The sequence below is a fragment of the Macrobrachium nipponense genome, chromosome 7 (genome assembly GCF_015104395.2).
Source record: "Macrobrachium nipponense isolate FS-2020 chromosome 7, ASM1510439v2, whole genome shotgun sequence".
Lineage (NCBI taxonomy): Eukaryota > Metazoa > Arthropoda > Malacostraca > Decapoda > Palaemonidae > Macrobrachium > Macrobrachium nipponense.
Genome location: NC_061109.1, coordinates 83,560,258 through 83,581,725, shown reverse-complemented (window position 1 = coordinate 83,581,725; position 21,468 = coordinate 83,560,258). Strand labels below are relative to the sequence as shown.

Genomic DNA, 21,468 nt, shown 5'->3' with positions numbered 1-21,468 from the left:
AGTGACCATTTCCCAATCATTCTGAACTACTTAAGTAATGTCACAAAATATTGCCACCTACAAGATATAATATCCAAAAAGCTAACTGGGATAAATATTTCCTATACACACGAAACATACCACCATTCCACATAATGAAGATCACAATACTACATGTGAATCCTTCTCAAACTTCATAATAAATGCTGCAGATAAAAGTATTCCAAAAACCAAAACACATTCCACAAAATCCCCTGTCCCATGGAATCCAACATTAACAACATTAAGTAAAATAAAACATATATTGAGTCGCAATCTAAACAGACTCAAAACTCGCCTTAAATCACTCAACAAAATGCCCTATAGTATAAAACATATTAAACAAAATAGTTATAACAAACATAACAATTAACCACATTAAACCACTATATAACAAATATACAGCCAAATTTAGAAAAACGGTAATAGCTGAAAAAATCGCATCATGGAAGGAATATGTCTCAAACATATCTTCAAACACATCCACAAGGGATGTCTGGCAAAAGATAAGGAAAAAAATCAATGGAAAACATATAAGACCTCCAAGAAGTGCAATACATTTAAATGGAAAAATATACCATGATACTTATGAAATATCAAACATAATTGGGAAACATTTTGAAAAACATCAGTGCTTACTCCAGCCTAGATACACATTTTCAAAGTATCAGAAAACAAAAAGAAAATATAATACTCAATTTTGAAACTCTTGAAGACCTGGAATATAACTATATTTTTAACATGGATGAACTAGATAATGCCATCAACTCTTGTCATCCCTCTGCACCAGGATATGATAAAATATCATTTGAAATGATAGAAAAATTAGCTCCTATAGCTAAATCATATTTATTAAAATTTTACAATAGTATCTGGCTAAAACGTGTCTTTCCTGATAAATGGAAACATGCCATAATTATTCCAATAAACAAACCAGGAAAGGATGCAAGTAATCCATCCAATTATAGACCGATATCTCTAACAAGTTGCCTATGCAAAATCTTAGAAAAAATGGTTAATGCACGATTAACGTATGTAATAACCAAAGAATCCATTTTAACACCAACACAATCTGGTTCAATAGCTGGCAGATCAACCCTAGATCCCTTAACACATTTAGAAGATCATATCAAAAAAGGCTTTGAACAAAAGAAATTAACAGTAGCTATATTTTTTGATATAGAAAAAGCATACGATACAACATGGAAACATAACATCATGCAAAAACTCCACTCCAAGGGACTAAGAGGCCACTTACCAATATTTATTAAGAACTTCTTAACAAACAGAACTTTTCAAGTAAGAGTAGAAAATTCCTACTCAGTAACCTATAAACTGGAAGAAGGAATCCCTCAAGGTAGTGTCTTGAGCTGTACATTGTTTGCTTTAGCAATCAATGACATTACTATAAATTTACCAAGTGGTGTAAAAAACAGTTTATATGTTGATGACTTTGTCATTTACTATACGAGTAGTAATCTGAGACATGCTCAGAGAGTTCTCAGTACTGCCATTTCAAATATATGTAGTTGGGCAAATTCAGTTGGATTTAAATTTTCAACTGATAAAACAAAAGCAATCGTCTTCTACAAAGACAAAAGGTGGATGAAGAACCAAACAATCAAACTGCATCTTTATAGCACTGAAATACAATTTTGTACAAAAATCAAGTATCTAGGAGTAATATTTGATCAACATTTAAATTGGAAAGAGCACATCAAATACATTAAAGCCAAGGGCATCAAAGCCCTTGCCATATTAAAAAAGTTATCACACACTAATTGGGGAGCAAAGCGAGACATTTTATTAATGATATATAAGGCAACAGTCTTATCCATAATAGATTACTGCTGTCCAATATATTCATCCGCCTCAGAATCTGCATTAAAATCTCTCGATGCAGTGCACCATGAAGGCGTGCGATTGTGCACAGGAGCTTTCCGATCATCCCCAACAAACTCACTTTTGGTGGAGGCAGGTGTTTTGCCCTTAAACATCACCGTAATTTAATAACAATACAAAGAGGTCTTTCAATGCAAGCAGGATCGTCTCCTGCAACTTACTGCTTCCAAAACTGTAATCAAGTAACAGCAGTTAATAGTACTAGCTCTTTCCCAAAAAGAGCTAGATACATAATGAACATACATAATATGAATCCAATTTTTCACCCACCAATGGAATTGCCACCACCATGGATTTTAAATAGAGTAAAGATATGTACCTCCCTGTCTTACCTACTCAAAAAACAAATGACAAGTACGGAAATGTACCGCCAACATGCTTTGGAGCACATTAGAAGAAAAGGCGACAAATTTATGATATATACAGACGGCTCCAAAATAATGTTGGAGTAGGAGCATCTGCATATTCGAAAAATATGTTAAGTAAAAAAAGCCTACCTTCAATATCATCAGTATTTACTGCTGAAGTCACAGCCATACAGATGGCTCTAGATATGATATCTGAGGCAAAAGCAAGTGTCTCTGTTATTTTCAGTGACTCACGTAGCGCTATAGATGCAATAAGACAGTATAAACCAGGAAACCAAATAGTACAGGAAATTCAAATAAAAATTCATCAACTCCTCCAATCAGGAATATCAATGGAAATATGTTGGATCCCAGCACACGTGGGAATAAAAGGAAATGAATATGCAGACTCTGCTGCCAAATTAGCCTGCACTATCCCTCCAACAATTTCATATGCCCCAGTGTCAGACTGGGTAAAATCAGTTAAAACATTAATTTACCAGGATTGGAAAGAAGAATGGGCCTCTGTGCCAACAACAAATAAACTTAAAAATATAAAAACTGAAGTCTATGCATGGAGGACATCCTCACAGGAGGAAAGAGCAAAAGAGGTGATCCTAGCAAGGCTACGTAATAGGACACACAAGATTCTCACATGGTCACTTGATGTCAACACCACATGCTGACCCAGTGAAATGTAACAGATGTCAAACACCCATGACAGTACAGCATTTGCTTGTTGAGTGCCCAAATTGGACCCAGCAAAGATCTATTTATCTGCGGAGTTCGGAAATGAAAAATATTCTTGCGGAAAGCAGGGATTTTTCAATTAATAAAATCATAAATTTTTTAAATAAGACGGGTTTCTCAAAATAAAGTCTAATTTTTTTTTTTTTTTTTTTTTTTTTTCTTCTCAGGATTGATCCCTGAGAACCAGCCCGAGAAGAGTCTACTTGAGACTCAGAGGTCTGGAAAAACTAACACCTATTAATAATAATAATAATAATGTATACCCTGAATGCCCTTGGCGTCCTGTGACCCACCAGTTATATTCCTACCCCCTTTAAGATAAGACATGTTTACTGTTTATCTGATTTGAAGCCAGTTTTCAGTTTGCCCGTTTTTATCCATTTCATTTTCATTTTTCTTAGTACTTTTTCTTTCTCTGAGTGTACTCAGTGTCAGTGGGATCGGTAAGAGCGTATAAGTGGTAAGATGGAAATTCTTTGATTTGGTTCGAGGTAACCCAACCCCTGACAGAACAGCCATTACCTCACCTCGCTTATGCTCAGGAATCTCAGAAGGCCATTATTCTGCAAGAGGAAGTGAAGAAGATGATGGGAAAAGGGGCTGTGGAACAAGTATCCATTCCATCAAAGGGCTTTTACAGCAGGATTTTCCTGGTACCCAAAGCCAACGGGGAGTGGAGGACAGTAATAGACTTGTCGACATTGAATCTGTTATAAGGAAAACCAGTTTCAAAATGGAAACTCCAAAACGGTTCTACAAGCAGTCAAGATCAAGGACTTTATGCTGACAATCGATCTGAAGGACGCATACTTTCAGATACCAGTCCATCAGTCTTCAAGGAAATTCAGATTCTCAACTTCTTTCCAAAGCACAAGAACAAAACGATGGTAAAAATGTGATGGTTAATTTTTACCAAGGAATGAGGCTAATGCTGAAACAAGCCTTCACTGATTATGGAGAGGCTTCCATTTTGGCAAAAGCTGCTAAAATCATCAGAGGACAATTTCAAGTTTGAAGGGTTTCATTTTGATGCAACCTTTCCACCAAATTGTCAATCAAGACGACTCAATACCAGCAACACTGAAAATGCTTGTCTCAAAGATGTTGAAAGGATCCACTAGAGTAATACCCCCAATTTACATGATTCAAATTGCACAAATTCACAATAGCACAAACTTTTCATTGGAACCTAACTAATTATCATATGAGAATTCTTCACGATAGTGCAAACATTTGCAAATCCTCTAGAAACACTGCACTAGTGTTTATGTTTAATTTATTATGTAAATTTTTAAGTTTTAAAGCTTTTATGTATAAAATCTTTATTAAAAATTTATTATTTTTATTTTTGGACATGCATAAATATGATATACTAAAGGTAATTACAGCGCCTACAGTTTGTGCATACATGTACTTTTACAAGATGCAAGACCCATTGAGGAAACTCCAAAAGAAGTATTTCTCACCTTGCAGCTGGAAGCAGAAGTAGAGTCAGAAGAATCTTGGCTAAAAGAAATGGTGAGAGTCTCGTCCCACATTTCAGTACTGAAACACCATACTCAAACTTGAAGTCCTTGTTCTTCTGTTTGTCAGAGCATTTGTGGGGCTGCCTTTGCATTGTATGTGGGTTCCCTGAAAGTTCTGGCCGAGTGGTTCTTTACCCTCAACCATCAGAATTATGTGTGCTGGGTTCCTGCTCACATTTGAGATATGAAAAATCTGCTGCCTTCTACCTTGGAAGAATTTGTTGAGCATGGTCACTGGGTTGCCTCAAAAGTGCAAACAAGTTCTTAAGGAAGTCATTAGATCAGGCTCAGGAACAAAATAATGACTTGGTGAAAGGTTCTGGCAAGAGCAGTAGGGCTTACAGAAAACCATTCGGCTCTCCGAAAATGGGAACTGGAAAGTCCAGAACAGGCATGCATGCTGACTGAGTTTGAAGACTGTTCAAGAGTAATTTGTGCAAAACACTCTCATCATGAAGGTTTGTCAACTCAAGAGTGTTTAAAACCAAAAACTTTCAGCCTTCAAGTGTTCAAAGAAAGAGGCAATCCTTTCCTGAATGACAATGGAGAATTACAGTTAAACCCTATTATTCGCATTCTCACAACACAAACTCACATACTCTGGGTTTTTCTGCTGAGCCTATCTATAAACTATTCACAAAAAATTCAGCAAGTTGAAGACTTTTCCGTCGATAAATATTCACTAATTGGTTTTTTTTTCATGACTAAATAAATTTTTATGATACAAAAATGGTTTTTGATACTAATTTTCAAATAGTATCACTATTGATCAATACCGTATTAAGTTTAATAAGGATACATGATTTACTAATTTTCAAATATTAATATTAATGAAAACAGCAATATAGTGGGCCCCTGTATTTGCATTCTCAGCATTTGCGGACTCGCATATTTGCAGTATTTTTCTGAGAAATATCCACAAATTATACTCTATTCATATCAATTTCAAGATTAAATGTACTTTTGTTATAAAACTATTAAAAATTACAAATTTTTAATCAATTTGTATTTTTCATAACTAACAAACCTGAGGTCTTAACATTAGGATAAATACTAAGCGCCAGCTGGAAACCGGTAGTTTAAAATAATTGTGTACTATAGTAAGAATTGTTAATGGGTTTTCCTTGAGTTCGAACAAACAAAATAAGCAGTTTTAAATGTTTTTATAGAGGTTCTAAGTATTCACCAAGTCTACCTATTTGCAGAGGGCTGGAATGCATCCCCCCCCCCAAATATGGGAGTCCATTGTAATATTAATTCATCAAAGAAAATACTGTACATAGTGAATTAGTAAGAATTTAGTTTATAAATTAATAAATCATGTAAAAATAAAGGAAGCCCAGACCTTTTGCTGAGAGATTTGGAGAAAGGGGGGAGGGTGAGCCAGTCAGAAATGTCAAGAAACCTGACAGCCCTAATTCTTAGCAAAGAAAAGTTAACTGCCCTGCCAGTTTTCCACAGCTTCACAGGCTGCAATACACTATTAACCATTTGCAAGCCAAACAAACTTTTTGTTGAGTTTTCACATTTGTTGTCATCATTTTTCAAACATGTCACATAATAACATCAGCTGAGATTGATTTTGTGGAACATATAAAAAATTGTTGCTACTGGACCTAACAAAGATCTCCACAAAGTTTGGTGCTTTTGTCCACTCTGTCCCCACCATTTTGTTTACAGCCCTCATTAAAATCAGTGTGCATGTAGTAATGTGTCTAAAAGCAAACTTACAATACATGGACACAAAATGATATAAAGAAATTAAACTACATTACCACACTATTACACATTAAAGCAATGTACCTGAAAACCCAAGACATTTTTAGTGGAAAAATGTAACCAAGCATCAAGGGAAAGCAATAACCTATATATTCCCAATTCAGTACAGGATAACAGCTGGTAGAAAAAAAAAATAGTTATGAAATACAGTGAAATATAGACATGTACAAAAACCTATTTTGAACTATCAAACCAAACAAAAACAGACTCTTAAGTCTTATAATACTGACAACATTTACCTTTCAAGTTCATTTCAAATCAACCAACAAATACATTTCCTTACATTTCAGTGAAATAAGAATCAAATACCAATACTAAATATAGAAAACCAACTAAACGATAAAATGTTTGAAAGGTGAATGGGGCAGGCTGTCAAAAGATGTGGTCATATTCAGCTAACTCTAGATCAAGCAAAATTCTTTGAGTGAGAGAAGGAAGGTTCATATTTCAACAACAGTAACAATTAATCTCCAATTCAAAACTGTCCTATAAACTACAAATCAAAGGTAACCATGATAATGGACTTATTTGTATACATACACACCTACATACAATATTTTTGCCACTTACATTGACATCATTTATATGAACCACATCAACACCCTGTTCATCTTCATCCCAAGGAATGTCGCCAGATGGGTCCCGTAAAAATGTCGACATAGACTGAACCGTTTCCCTTCGATCATAATCTTTGTGAAAGTCACCATCTTTGTAATGCTTCAAAACATATGATGATGGTTCCACTTTGTTCTTTTTACAAAGCTTTTTCCCTTCTCTGGAAGAAAGGTTACATATTAAAAAATGCATCAAGAAGGTTTGCAGTTTTCATCTAAGGAACATCAACTTGAGACACCGTGAACAATAAAACACACCATATAATGGAAATTTATAAATGTTCATAATAAAATTTATCATTTGGATACTCACCTACTGATAAACTTAGCTTATTACTCTGCACCGATTAGGCGAGTCAGCAATCAAACCAAAAAAATAAATAAATAAAAAATAGAATGGCTACCTAGATGACTGTCATGTTCACCTGTTCTCCACCAGGTGTGTTTTGAATGTTTTATTTCTTTTCAGAAATCTCGTTGACAGCCCTCCTAATTGTGGAGAGGCTAGGTGGGGTCTACTTCAACAGTAAGTATCCAAATATTTGAGATGAATCTCAACTACTGTTAAAGTTAGCAGATTCCCACATTAAGAAGAGGACAGTGGATAGTGCAGCTAGACCAAAAAAAATTCCACTTAGCCAATATAACTGAAGGTTTCTTGCATGAAACCCAAAACATTCTTACCTGATCCGGAATCCTTTCTGGATTTTACTACCACCAAAAGTTGGATGACATTCAGGGAGCAAAGCTCTCATACATGTGCAGCAATGAGCAACCTTGCTGGGAAAACTGCTTCGATTCAGCCAAAATGAAACAGAAGTGGGGGGATGGGACCTTTGTGCCTGGGTCATAAAGCCCTATAAAACGATAGTCACTTAAAATAAATTTGTACCTTTCTTTATATAAAGAGATCAGCCTGTTTTATGCCCCTGAAAATAAATCCATGCTAGGGAAATGGAAGGTGGGCGCAAAACATGTAATTACTGGTTACATATAGTCAAAACTTTGTTTTATTATAAAAAAAATATTTATAATAATGTGACTCACCCAGTACGTAATTACATAGCTGACTCCCACATTGAGGGAGGTGGGATGCATGGATAGTTCTACCCCAAAACATTATTAATGTAATCAGTTTGAAATAGAAAGCTTTCCCAGCATTAATAGCATGTTTGTTGTTTCTTTGACTGATAAGAGAGTTGTGGCAGGAAGATAATGCCTCTGGTTGTCACTCATCATGTAGTGGCGTGGCGGAATAGTGAGAAACTTTGTAGCAAAGGACAATCCCAATGGCTAACAAAGATAATCAAATTGCCCCTAACCAGGCCTCAGTACCAAGAAATATCCAGAAACATTTCCCAACATCAACACCTTATGTCAAGGAGAATATGTTATTGTTATAATACAATTAAGTTTGTTCATACTTACCTGGCAGATATATATATAGCTGTATTCTCTGAAGTCCGACAGAATTTAAAAATTCGCGGCACACGCAGTGGGCGGCCAGGTGGTAGTACCCATTCCCGCCACTGGGAGGCGGATATCAGGAACCATTCCCATTTTCTATTCATATTTTATCAGTGCCACTGTCTCCTGAGAGGAGGTGGGTGGGCACTTTAATTATATATATCTGCCAGGTAAGTATGAACAAACTTAATTGTATTATAACAATAACATTTTGTTCATGAAACTTACCTGACAGATATATATATAGCTGAATCCCACCTTCGGATGGTGGGAAGAGACAGAATAGGATTTTTAGGAAACTAAATTAAGTAGATGATATACATCTTGGTTCCTCACCTGTTAGCATAGCCGACTTCGTGATTACTGTCACCAAAGTCTGCTTCTGCGTTACTAGAGTTGCCAGCGAGGTAGAGACCTGTAATGCTGGTGCGCTCTAGATGATCTGTCAACGGGGGCGTGACCACAATGTGACTAGACCATATGACCATACTTCTGAGGGCAACGAAGCTAAAACCACCACCTGACCTAACCTATCAAAGTTAGTTCCATAACTTCTAGGCTAAAGAAAAGGAACGCGCCTCAAGCGACCAACCCTTCAAAGTTAAAAGCACACCTATCCCTTTTCTATAGGATAGGATTCGTGTTGCTTCCTGCCCCCAATAATATATCTACGGATATGTATGGTCCTAGCGACTTACATATCTCAAATGTCGTCTTCACATCCCGTCGGGAGTGTGAAGCGAACACAGAGTTGCTTCGCTAAAGCGTGGCACTCAGGATGTTACTGAGTGTCATGCTCTGTTGAAATGCTTCCGAGGCCGCGCCCTCACCTCTTGAGCATTCAAATTAAGAAAAAATCTCAAATCTTTATGCAAACATAATGAATGAGACTTCTTAAAAGAACTCCTTGACTATAATACCAGGGTGTTCTTGGACATGAACCAGTCTGGTCTTTTTACGGAACACCGCAGATTGTCCGTTGACCTCGACTTTCTATAGTTTTATCAAGATAAAACTTGAGAGACCCGACAGGGCACAGGACTCTCTAATGCCCTTGCCCAATAATTTGTGCCATACCCTTGGTCTCCAAGCCTTCGGGTCAAGGGTTAGACAGGTTTTCGTTCTTATCAAGAACGGAAGGCTTAGAGCACAGACCGCATTATGTCCTTTAAAGCCAAAACCTCTGATGATGGCTAAAACCTCACTAACCCTCTTTGCCGTGGCTAGAGCGGTTAGAATGTTAGCCTTTCTGGTCACGTGTATTAAGTTCGCAGAAAGGATAGGTTCGAAATGCTTTTGGCATCAGAAACTCAGACTACGTCTAAGTTCCATGCCGGAACCTTCGATCCAGAGAATTTCAAGATCTCCACGACCTCAAAGATCGTGAAGCTTTGTTGTTTGACAGAACCGAATCTCTGAGCCTAGAGGCCGTCAACAACATATTTGCATATTCTACAATAGTTAGGACTTCTAGCTTATCTCATACTTCAGACGGAAAGATAGAACCATAAAGAAATTCACAGAGGTCGAGGTGGAGGAACAGTCATTTTCCCTTCACTATCTCCAGAAACGGCCCCCTCCGATTGAACACTGAAAATAGGCAGCACTGCTTTGCCTTGGCCAAGAGACTGCCATTAATCTTGAAGATTTTATCGCTTCTCGATAGTCTGAACGCCTTCAGACTCAGAGAGGAGAGATATTAGATACTTCACTAAGTGACGATGTTAGATTACACCGATTCTCTCGGGAAGGGTCTTTGGACAATTCTCTCTGAATTACATGACCTCTGTGAATCCAACCTCTTAAAGGCCAACATGGTGGCGACTAATGCTAATCCTCTAGGATCATGAATAAGGGAACAACTTAAGAGGAAGCTCCTTCGTCTTCAATATTACGAAAACATAACGAAAGGATGCCCTCAGTCTCTCCTCAACTTTCGACATACTTCTAAGTGAGGATTACTCAGACGTCAGTAGTTGTTGCCTTCGATCGAGAAGACCCGCACGGACGTGCACTAGTTTAACGAACCTCTTGAGGATCGTTACGTTCCGTGCCCAAGCCCATAACCAACTCTCTCTTCTTGAGCTATGAGAGAGCTGAGAAATTATCCGAGATGATTTGGACCACTCAATCAAAACTCACCCTTCGAGGAACTGGAGAGCCGACCAAATTGGCTTCCAATTCTTTCAGACAATGTGCCAGGACATCTGTTCCTCTGTTCGGATGTCTGGCACCCTCTCGCTATCACCCGAGGTGATCCTCAAGCCGTTGAGAGAAAATTAGAATTATTACTAGATCTTTGATGTTATTCCAATTTCTCCGTGAGGAAAAACTGTAGAGGTCTGAATTGCTGTTTATTCAGGGAAAACAAGCTTCTCCAGCGAGGAAATGGTCCCCAGCAAACTCATCCATTCCCTCACTCAGCCTGCTTCCTTCCCTAAATAAGGCTGCGCTTTGCATAAGCAGGAGAGCATTATTATAGTGCTATGCCGCGGTAGAATCGTACAGAATTCTGTTACCGTGCGGTAAAACCGCACCAAACAGGTATAAGAGATATCTTGTTGAAATTTTCTAAGTAAACGGAAGGCATGTTCATTCATGATTACTAGAAATTTCCTCAACCCGAGGCTAAAATCCATGATTGTAGGGCAGAGAGACGGCTTAGTCAGCCATTCCCGCAGGGGAGAGAGACGTAACCAACCGCGCATGTCACAGAGCTAGCCGGTACTGCGTAGATCACAGTAACAGCAGCCTTGTTCATTCATCGTCTCGCACTATCTGCCCGAGTTGCCAGCTACTCCCTTTACGAAGGAATAGGTATGATATTATCGAGCAAAAGGAAACTCTCAAGCAGGCATATTTAAACAAAACAGAATTCGCTAAATACAGAAGCTGAGTTGGTGTTGTCGTAACAATACCTGAAGAGTTGTTCTTACTCCGAAAACTCTTGGAAGGTTGAAGGGAGTGTCAATTAAATACATTAGAACAACAGTTCTTTCGGCTTCTATCCGCAGAGGTAAATACGATATGCGTATATGACTTGACCCATGCGTTAGCAAAATGACGCAAAGATAAACTACGTAAGTATTGTAGTAATTTGAACATCGAATTCTCTACTACATCTTTCCTCGACGAGGAAGAGAGAAAGAAAGGAAAACGACTGTCCACGTTCTAATGAATGAGACTTTTTTAAAAGAACTCCTTGACTCTTTGCCAAGACTCTTTGCCAAGAGAAGGGAGTAATATTCGAATAGAGATCATCAAGTGAGAACCGAGGATCGAAAAGGACCGTTCAATGTTCTTATGATATTGGACATAAGACTTCCTGGATCTAGTCTACAAGTCTTTTTCTTACTCCCCGGATGAGCCTCTGAAAATGAATGAGAGCTCTTCCGAAATTTGTTAATGAGTTTATCCGCTTAAACGACAAAAACGTTAAAATCTATGTCAACGAGAACTACCCCATTTAAGGGGTCCCCACTTAAATGACAAAACGTTTAGTATCTAGACAATGGGGAAAACGTCCTTACTTGACAAAACAATTAGCACTTTGCTAATAGGGGAAAACCCTTTAACATGACCGAAAGTCACCCAGGAATCCGAGTATATAATCTTCCCGATTCTCAGAGAAATCGAAGAAGAGGCAAGAGGGATCGAAGAAAAAATTCAGGTATGTCTCTCCGCTAACTCCGAATCCTTTTTTAAAAATTTCTGTAAAGGAATGTCCTGTGGAGAGTCCTGAAAAAACCTCCTCTTGACGAGCGTTTAGAAAGCGTCAAGCGTCCTAAGAAACGTCCTGAACAGCAAATAAGACGCCGTCTACAAGTCTTTTCTCTCGCAAAGCGTCCTGCCGAGCTTCCACCGAAGCGTCCTGGCGAATGTCCACAAAAGCGTCCTCATAAGCGTCCTGCCGAGCGTCCTGCTGAGCGTCCTCAAAAGCGTCCTGGAAAGCGTACTGCTGAGCGTCCTCAAAAAACGTCCTGCTCAGCTGCGAGCGTGTCTGAGCAGAGAACACCAAGTCTTCTGAACGACATTTCAGAGAGGATCTCGTTGAGCGCCCTGATGCATGCAAGGCCCGCCAAGAGGCGTCCTGGCGAGCGACCTTGCCAACATCTCAATGTTATGACGAACCGCGTTTTGCGTATGACGTTGAATATTTTCAAGGGACGTCCTCATGCGAGTCTCCATGGAGAGCCGCACGCTGCTCCTGAAGTGTGTGAACACTAAAGGAAGACGTACGGCTTTCGTCTTCAAGACGGGCCTTAAAGACCCTCATACCTTCTTACAAAGACAGTGGCTGCCTGTGCGACAACTTGCGTCTTAGTAATGCAAAAGAACATCTCCAGAAACGCACTCAGCAAAGGAACGCCAAGCGTCCGAAAGACACCCTCGCAAGGTGCTTGCCGAGCGTCCTGGAGAATGTTTCTACTAATAGGACGTCGAGCACCTCCAAAAGCTTCCTCACGTCTAAATTGCCCTTCTTATGCCGAACCAGAGACATAAGTTGTTTGACTGTGCAAAGCAGCTTGCCGGACGTCAAACTTATCAGCTTGCTTTTTCGAAGTAAAGCGAACGTTACATAACGTATACGGAGCGCCATGAGGAGAGGAGACGAATACTGAGTTGCTCCTCCAAAAGGTGGAATCAAGAATGTCCTTGATTACCATATTCTTTTGGAATGCTAGCGAGGTTGAAACAGCTCTAACTTCATGAGCGTTCACTCGCAGGAGACTCAAATCACTCTTCTGGCAAGATGAATGAGCCTCCTTAATATGTCCCTTAGGAAAAGAGCCAGTGCATTCTTCGAAAAGGGTAAATGTGGTCTCTTCCTGAACACCATAAATTACCCGAAGGACCTCTTACTTCCTTCGTTTATGTAAATAAAATTTGAGAGCCCTGACAGGGCACAGGACTCTTTCATCCTCTCGTGACGAGAGAGAGGACGTGAAGCGTCCTCTTCTCTAAAGCTTCTTAAGGGGGAGCGAGTCCTTCCGAGAGCTCCAACTCCTGTGTGGGGAGGACGCCTCGGAGGACGAGAAGCAATCCTTCAAGATTCGTGCACGTGCTCGATCTTCGGCAGCCTGGGAAGCGACAACAGGACCTGCCGAAAGGAAGCCAGATCAGCGTGAAAAACCCGTAACCCTCCTTCGGCTTTTGACATGCCCCTCTCCCTGGTTTCCTGGGAGTCCGACAGAGGTCTAGGCCTAGAGTTATGGGGCCGATCTGACGTTCCCTCCGACGAGAGAGAGGACGTGAAGCGTCCCTCTCTCTAAAGCTACTTAGAGGGCGCGAGTCCTTCCGAGAGCTCAAACCCTTGCGCGGGGAGGACGCCTCGGAGGACGAGAAGCAATCCTTCAAGATTCGTGCACGTGCACGATCTTTAGCAGCCTGGGAAGCGTCAACAGGTCCTGCCGAAGGGAGCCAGATCGGTGGGGAGCCCCCCGTAACCCTCTTGCGGCTTTCGACATGCCCTCTCCCTGAGTCCTGGGAGTCCGAAAGAGGTCCAGGCCTAGAGGCATTATGGGGCCGATCTGACGCCCCCTCCACAACACAAGGGGCACTACACTTCACAACACTGATTGGAGAGCGAGCACTTTAGTCTAAGATTACTTGATGTAATCCTCTAGCAGACACTTCTTCTAGGCCCGTAAGCCATACCACAGGGTTAGGCAAAATAAATTCTACAGGAGGCTAGAAGGTTCATTATTTCTAACTTCTGTTTACTGTGGAGGAAAACTCCTGATTCTAACACGCTCTAAAATGCGTACATGAATCCTACTTCTTCCGTAATCAGTCACACATTACACTAATTACATTGATCTTTATGCAAAGAAAACATGTAAACGTCCTATATACTAAGCGAGTGTCTACCGAAAGTTCCGGTAGCCTCACCTTACCCCATGCAGACAACAAAGTCTGAAACTAGGCTAACTAGCTTCAGACATCATATGCAATGAAAAAAAATTTAATTATTGATGATAGCGTATGCCTAGCCACAAATCCAAGTCAATAATCGAAAGAATAATTAGGATACTTAAGCGGCTAATGAAGTTTCAAAATCCTAGGCGGAGGTCTGTAAACAGTTGTTTACCGACCGGCGACAGAAAAAATATGAATAGAAAATGGGAATGGTTCCTGATATCCGCCTCCCAGTGGCGGGAATGGGTACTACCACCTGGCCGCCCACTGCGTGTGCCGCGAATTTTGAAATTCTGTCGGACTTCAGAGATTACAGCTATATATATATCTGTCAGGTAAGTTTCATGAACAAAATAAGATTTAGGAAGGGTTGCTTCCTAAACTTCCTTTCCCAACACCACGTCAACGCCAATAAAAATCGGACCCAGGGTACTACATTCATCAGAAAGTTTCAATGTCACAAAGAAAATGAGAGGCAAAAACAAACTTATATTGCTGTCAGAGATAAATTCCTTTTGAAGTCTAATAAACAGGCTACTGCTCTAATTTCGTGAACTTTTACCTTATATAGAGGGTACATGTCTTCCTGAATCGAGGAGTGAGCTTCATGGGGGACGTCCATGAGCATTCTTAGATAGCGGTCTGGAGGGATTCTTAACTGAATACCATAGACTACAAGAATCACTGCAAATATCTTTCATTCTATGCAGGTAATGCTTTAAAGGTCTCACGGGACACAGCATCCTTTCATTATCGTCGGTTCCCAGATCTCTGTCTGACTGTTAATTGAGAAAGAATGGGCCATGGATTAATGTGGGACTCATTCTTAGCCATAAAATCCAAGGGAATAAGATCAAATTGCATTCCCTTTAGAAAAGCCTACTCTTTTATCCAAAGCATGTACTTCGCTGACTCGACTGCTCATGGGCAGACGCCACCAACCTCCCTTGGGATATCAGTTTGCCTCCCAGGTTTAGGGGAGTATACCAGTGACCTTTGCCACCTTCTCCACTAACACTGCACCATCACTTTTAGCTTTGTCCATAAGGATTTTCATTGATGAGCCACATTGCTCCATCGCCTGAACTAATAAAGTAAAGCGGTTTGCTTCGAGGCTGGCGACAGGGTTGGGATTGGAAACATGGATGCCTGAAACTGGAGAGGGTGGAATAGCAAGAGATCTGGGAACAAGGGCCAAAGAAATGATTGGAACATGTGAATCGAATTTGAATTCAGAAGATCCCCTAACTAGTTACTGATTTAGATTCTGTAGCCAATGCCTTTCTTTTCCTGTCTCTAGCTAACTTTCTCAAGTGACCAAATTTTTCCATGTCCTTTCGTCCAAGTCATTACACTCCTTGTCAGCGGCAATCCGTGCATAATGTATGAGAATCATAAGATTCTTTGGTCAAACATCTGTTACAACCTTTAGTCAAGTTGGTAACAAAAAGGTCAAAATAATGATATTATCTAAAAAGAACTTACCACTATCTGAATAATGCCTAAGTGGCCAACAAATGAAAAATAAAAGTACTTCACCCGTTGTGATGAACCAACAATCAGAAAAATCAAGAATTTCAAAATTAACTGCAGCCAATAACCAGTGTAAAGCCATCAGCCAGCAGAAACAAACTGATCTCTTTGCCAAGTTGTTCCTCTCTTTCCCCTAAAGTGGGCGGGGCATTGTTACTTAGCCAAACTAAAACATGAAATTTTCATTATTAAAATGAAGTTTTATTGTATACTTACCGAACAATTATAGAGCCGTGATTTCCACGAGCGGCAGGATACTAAATTCAAATTTAGCGCGTCGGCGTCGCCAACACTGGTGGTGATGACGTCATCTCCCTCCACTCGCGGGAGAACCAGGTACAACTGCCCAGGTGAATCCAATTCTTTCTGCCCGTCCGTCCACCTAAGGGGAGGATGGGTATATAATCATAATTGTTCGGTAAGTATACAATAAACTTCATTTTTAATAATGAAAATTTCATTTTTATTGTAGTGTCTTACCGAACAATTATAGAGCTGATTACACATTTATGGGAAGGTGGGATTCAGTGGACCACTAGTATTTTTAAATGGTTACATTTATTGCAATACCAGTAAACACTCAAGGTGTCTGTTGTACCTTACCTTGTAAGAGAGCTACAGCAGACTGTTACTGCCTCTGGTCGGTGCTCTTCTTACTATTGTAGAGGAATTGGAATTTGACCAAAGTTAGCCTCTACAGGAGTGGAATCCTTCCGTAGTTCAAGCGAGTCAAGGCTGACTGACGGAGGATAGTAACAACAAAGATTGCCCTTGCCCTGGGCTAAGACAGAAATTCAATCATACAAAACATTTTCACCAACACCAGATTTAAAAACATATATACCCAACCATTGTAAAATCTGACCTAACAGACTGGTGAGTATCCCAGGTACTCAGTACCCCAGCTTCCCTTGAACTCGACAACCTATTCAAGGTGAAAAGTTAGCATAGAGGTGACGACCCCTGTGCCGTTTCTCCCAACACCATGCCAGAAACCGCCACCGGACCTAACGTTTTACAATTCTCGAAACCGTTTCTATCTCTTTGAGATAATGACTCGCAAAAACCGAATTCGATCTCCAGAAACGTGCTCTGAAGAATCGAAGCTAAAGATAAATTCTTTCTGAATGCTAAAGAAGTTGCCACTGCTCTAACCTCGTGAGCTTTAACTCTCAGAAAGGAAAGATTGTCGTTCTCGGACTGCGAGTGAGCTTCCCTGATAAGCTCTCTAATAAAGAACGATATAGCATTCTTAGAAAGAGGACGAGAGGGATTTTGAACCGAGGTCCAGAGCTTAGAAGATTGTCCTCTAATACCCTTAGTGGCAAACAGATACTGCTTAATAGCCCTGACTGGACATAAGAGCCTTTCTTCCTCCTCATGTCCAACCAAATCAGATAAGTTCCTTACCACAAAACTCCTCGGCCAAGGATTAGAAGGATTCTCATTTTTGGCTAGAAAGGTCAAAGATACCGAAAATACAGCATTGCCTTGAGAGAAACCGACTCTTTTGTCTATAGCGTGCAATTCGCTGACACGCTTAGCAGAAGCTAGTGCAATAAGAAAGAGTGCCTTCTTAGTCAAGTTCCTGAGTGAAGCCGACTTCAAAGGCTCAAACGGTGGCCCCATGAGGAACTTAAGCACCACATCTAAGTTCCAAGCCACTGTATCTTGCGGGAGCTTAGTGGTTTCGAAAGACCTAATGAGGTCCGACAGATCTGAATTGGAGGAAATATCCAAACCTCGATGTCGAAAAACCGAAGAGAGCATGGCTCTATATCCTCTGATCGTCGAAGGAGCCAGTTTCTTAGAGTTCCTAAGAAATAGCAGAAAATCTGCTATTTCTGTTAAAGAGGTCGCAGAAGTAGAGACTTTAGCACTTCTACACCACTCTCTGAAGATTCTCCACTTCCCTTGATAGAGTTTGTTAGAAGACTCTCTCCTACAACGAGCGATAGCTTCTGCAGCTCTTCTTGAAAATCCTTTCGCTCTGACAAGATTCCGGACAGTCTGAACCCTGTCAGAGCTAGAGCGGACAAGTTTTGGTGGAACCTCTTGAAGTGAGGTTGTTTGAGAAGCCACTTCTCTGGAGGAAGAAGTCTGGGGAAGTCTACTAACAAACTGGAGAAGGTCCGGGAACCACTCCTTCCTGGGCCAAAAGGGAGCGATTAACGTTAGCGTTACATTGCTGTGCGACATGAACTTGTTCAGCACCTCTCTTATTAGACCGAACGGAGGGAATGCATAAGCTTCCAGACCCGACCAATCCAACAGCATTGCGTCCACCGACCAAGCTAGAGGATCTGGGACTGGAGAACAAAAGAGAGGAAGACGGTTGTCCTTGATGTCGCGAACAGGTCTATTGACGGTCGTCCCCAAAGGCGCCAAAGTTTCTGACAAATCTTGTTGTCCAAAGTCCACTCCAGAAGGTAACACTTGCTGTTGACGACTTAACTCGTCCGCCAGGACGTTCATCTTTCCCGGTAACAAATCTCGGGACTAGCTGAACCTTCGCTTCGTTTGACCACAGGAGGAGATCCTTGGCTACTTCGTACAGAGAGAAAGACTGAGTCCCCCCCTGTTTCCGCACGTACGAGAGAGCCGTGGAGTTGTCGGAATGCACTGCCACTACTCGACCTTCTACTAAGCTCCGAAACTGTCTGAGCCTAAGAAAATTGCTAACAGTTCCTTTACATTTATGTGGAACTTCTTCTCCTTCTCCGACCAAGCTCCTGAAGTCCGTTGATTTCCCAGTAGGGCTCCCCAACCTGTGTCCGATGCGTCGGAAAAGAACTGTAGGTTCGGGAGGATGGGTCGTAAATCTAACCCTTCTTCCAACCTTGCTCGAGAGAGCCACCACCTTAGGTCCTCTTTTATTTGATCTGTGACAGGAAAGGTAATCGAGTCTGGTTGTGTCTTCCTGCACCAAGAGGCTCTCAGGAAAAACTGCAGAGGTCTCATGTGCAGTCTTCCCAACGTCACAAATTTCTCCACTGACGTCAATTTGCCCAGGAGCCTCATCCACTGATTGGCAGAACTTACCTTTTTGTCCAAGAACTCCTGAACTGTCTCCAGACAGCCTTGAACCCTCTTCGGGACAGAAAAGCCCGAAAAAACTTGAGCATTCAGAATCATCCCCAAATAAAGGATGCTCTGAGATGGAACCAACTGGGACTTCTGTTTGTTGACCAGAATTCCTAACTTTCTGGCAAGATCCAGAGTTGTTCCAAGGTCCTTCATGCACCGACTCTCTGATTCCGACCGGAGAAGCCAATCGTCCAGATAGAGGGAGATTCTTCACTCCTAATATGTGTAGCCAGCTTCCTATCGGGGATAGAACCCTGGTGAAAACTTGAGGAGCGGTCGCTAGTCCGAAGCAAAGCGCCCGAAACTGAAACACCTTGCCTTCGAACATGAACCTCAGGTACTTCCGAGATTCGCGATGTATCGGAATGTGAAAATAAGCGTCTTGCATGTCCAGAGAGACCATCCAATCCCCCTGTCTGATGGACTCCAGAACTGACCGAGTGGTCTCCATATGAAATTTTGTTTTCTGGACATGCAAGTTCAGGGCGCTCACATCCAAAACTGGCCTCCAGCCCCCTGATGACTTGGGAACTACAAAAAGGCGATTGTAAAAGCCTGGAGAAAATCCCCTTCTATCTGTTCTATCGCTTCTTTGAGAACAAGCGCTTCCACTTCTGCGGCTAGCGCCAGAAATTTGTCTGAGCCCGGAGAGTATGCCTGGAATGGAATTGGCACAGGTGAGAGCGAGGGAGGTGAAACGAGAGGAATACGATAGCCGAACTTGAGTACTTGCACTACCCAGGCTTCTGCTCCTCTGTTTTCCCATTCCTCCCAAAAAAGAGCCAGCCTGGCTCCCACTGTGCATGAAGAACCGAGCTTTCATTTGGAAGGTTTGTTAACCTTGGCCGAGGCCTTAGACTGAGGTCGCAAATTCGATTTCGGCCGAAAGAAGCGCTTGGGTTTTCTCCCTCGAAAAGGCGCTTGGGCCAGAGGAGAAACCGAAGGAACAGTCTCCACAGGAGCTTTAGGTCTCTTAGTAGACTGTGCCAGTAAATCCGAAGTAGATTTCTTATCTAGCGCAGACGAAATTGACAACACTACATCGTCTGGAAAGAGGTTATCTTTCACAAAAGGAGCAAAACAAGAGAGCCGACTTCTGTTGGGACGTAACCCTTTTAGAAGCAAAGGAGCACCAAAGTTGCCTTTTCTTAAGGGTACCAAAGGCGATGAGCGAAGCTAACTCATCACATCCATCCCTAATGGATTTTTGTCCGCACAGGACAGAACACCAATCCAATCCTCCGCTAACTCCTGAGAAAGAGAAGGACAGTCTTCGATCTTGGCCGCTAAAGCGCCAATAGTCCAATCAAGGAAGCTAAAGACTTCCAAAAGTTTAAATTGATTCTTTACAACGTGGTCCAACTCAGGCGCTGTAAAGAAAACTTTCGCTGCAGCGAAAAAGCAATCTTCTAGAGGAGTCGATTAAACTGGAGAAGTCTCCCTGGGAGGAGGCAGAAACTCCCAGAGAAGGAGCTTCCCCAGTTACATAAAACCTATACCTCTTACGAAGCAACTTAGAGGGAGGGTAAGCAAAAAGAGCCTTCCCTAAGTCTCTTTTCATAGACATCCATTTCTCCGTCTCTTTCAACGAATGTCTAACCGCTTTAGATAGAACAAGTTTTGGGAGGAGAGGGTCTGAAGTTTTCCTCCTCATCAAAAAGTCGAAGTTGGGGAGCGCGGAGCCGCTTTCTCAAAATAATCTGGATAAGATACCAGAAGAAATCTAAGGAGACGTGAATAACACGAGAGGTGATGTGAATCCTCCTCCCTCTACTTCTTCTTCATTCTCCGATACCGCCGAAGAAGTAGACGGAACTACAACCGGATCTGAAGGTTTCGAACCACCCTTGGACTCATTCATTCCAAGTTGGTTAACATCCTCTAACTGCTTGCGCAAAGGCGCCAGAGACGAATCAAAAACAGTTAACGTAGGCTTGGAAGAGCCTAAATGTTTCAGCATGGAGGCGGAAAAACTACTTGCGCCTTGCTCGGAGCCGCCGAAATTCGAGGCGAAACAGGCGCATCAGGCGTAACAGACGAAAAAGCGCCTAAAGAAACACCCTTAGAACTGCTAGCTACAGCGCTAAAACCACAATCTCTACTAGTAGATGGATGGAGCCGAAAAAGGCACAGATTGAGGCGACGAACAAGCGCTAACGGCCGAGGCGCAACCCTACTCTCAGGCTCCTTATACCGCTTGACTGGAGGAGGCGAAGAATCGGCGCCTGAACGCCTCTTTAAGGGACGCGAAATGGGCGAATCTCGCCAAGAGCGCCGCACGACCGGAGACGAATCGCTTGAATCATTCGAAAGGCGTCTGACCGCAACACCTTTCCAACGCTTAACCGAGCCCTGTTGAGGCGCAACAGGCTCAACAAGAGAGGCGCCTGTCTGTGGCAAATCCCGATCGACTCCCCTTGGACTTCCGGTATGTCTTCTCCCCCGGTGCGGGGGAGCTGGACAGTGACCTTTGTCTAGGAGACGTGTCAGGACAGACAGACGCACCCTCAACTACACTCTTACCTG

At 41.7% G+C, this 21,468-nt stretch overlaps 1 protein-coding gene across 1 annotated transcript in view; it reads right to left on the bottom strand.

Annotated features, from left to right (window-relative positions):
- The window catches only part of LOC135217159 (protein disulfide-isomerase A5-like), a 150,609-nt gene that overhangs the window by 73,606 nt on the left and 55,535 nt on the right, over nucleotides 1-21,468 (bottom strand). The window contains exon 4 of the mRNA XM_064252879.1: nucleotides 6,893-7,097. Coding sequence (XP_064108949.1) covers nucleotides 6,893-7,097 — 205 coding nt within the window. The remainder of the gene's footprint in view (nucleotides 1-6,892; nucleotides 7,098-21,468) is intronic.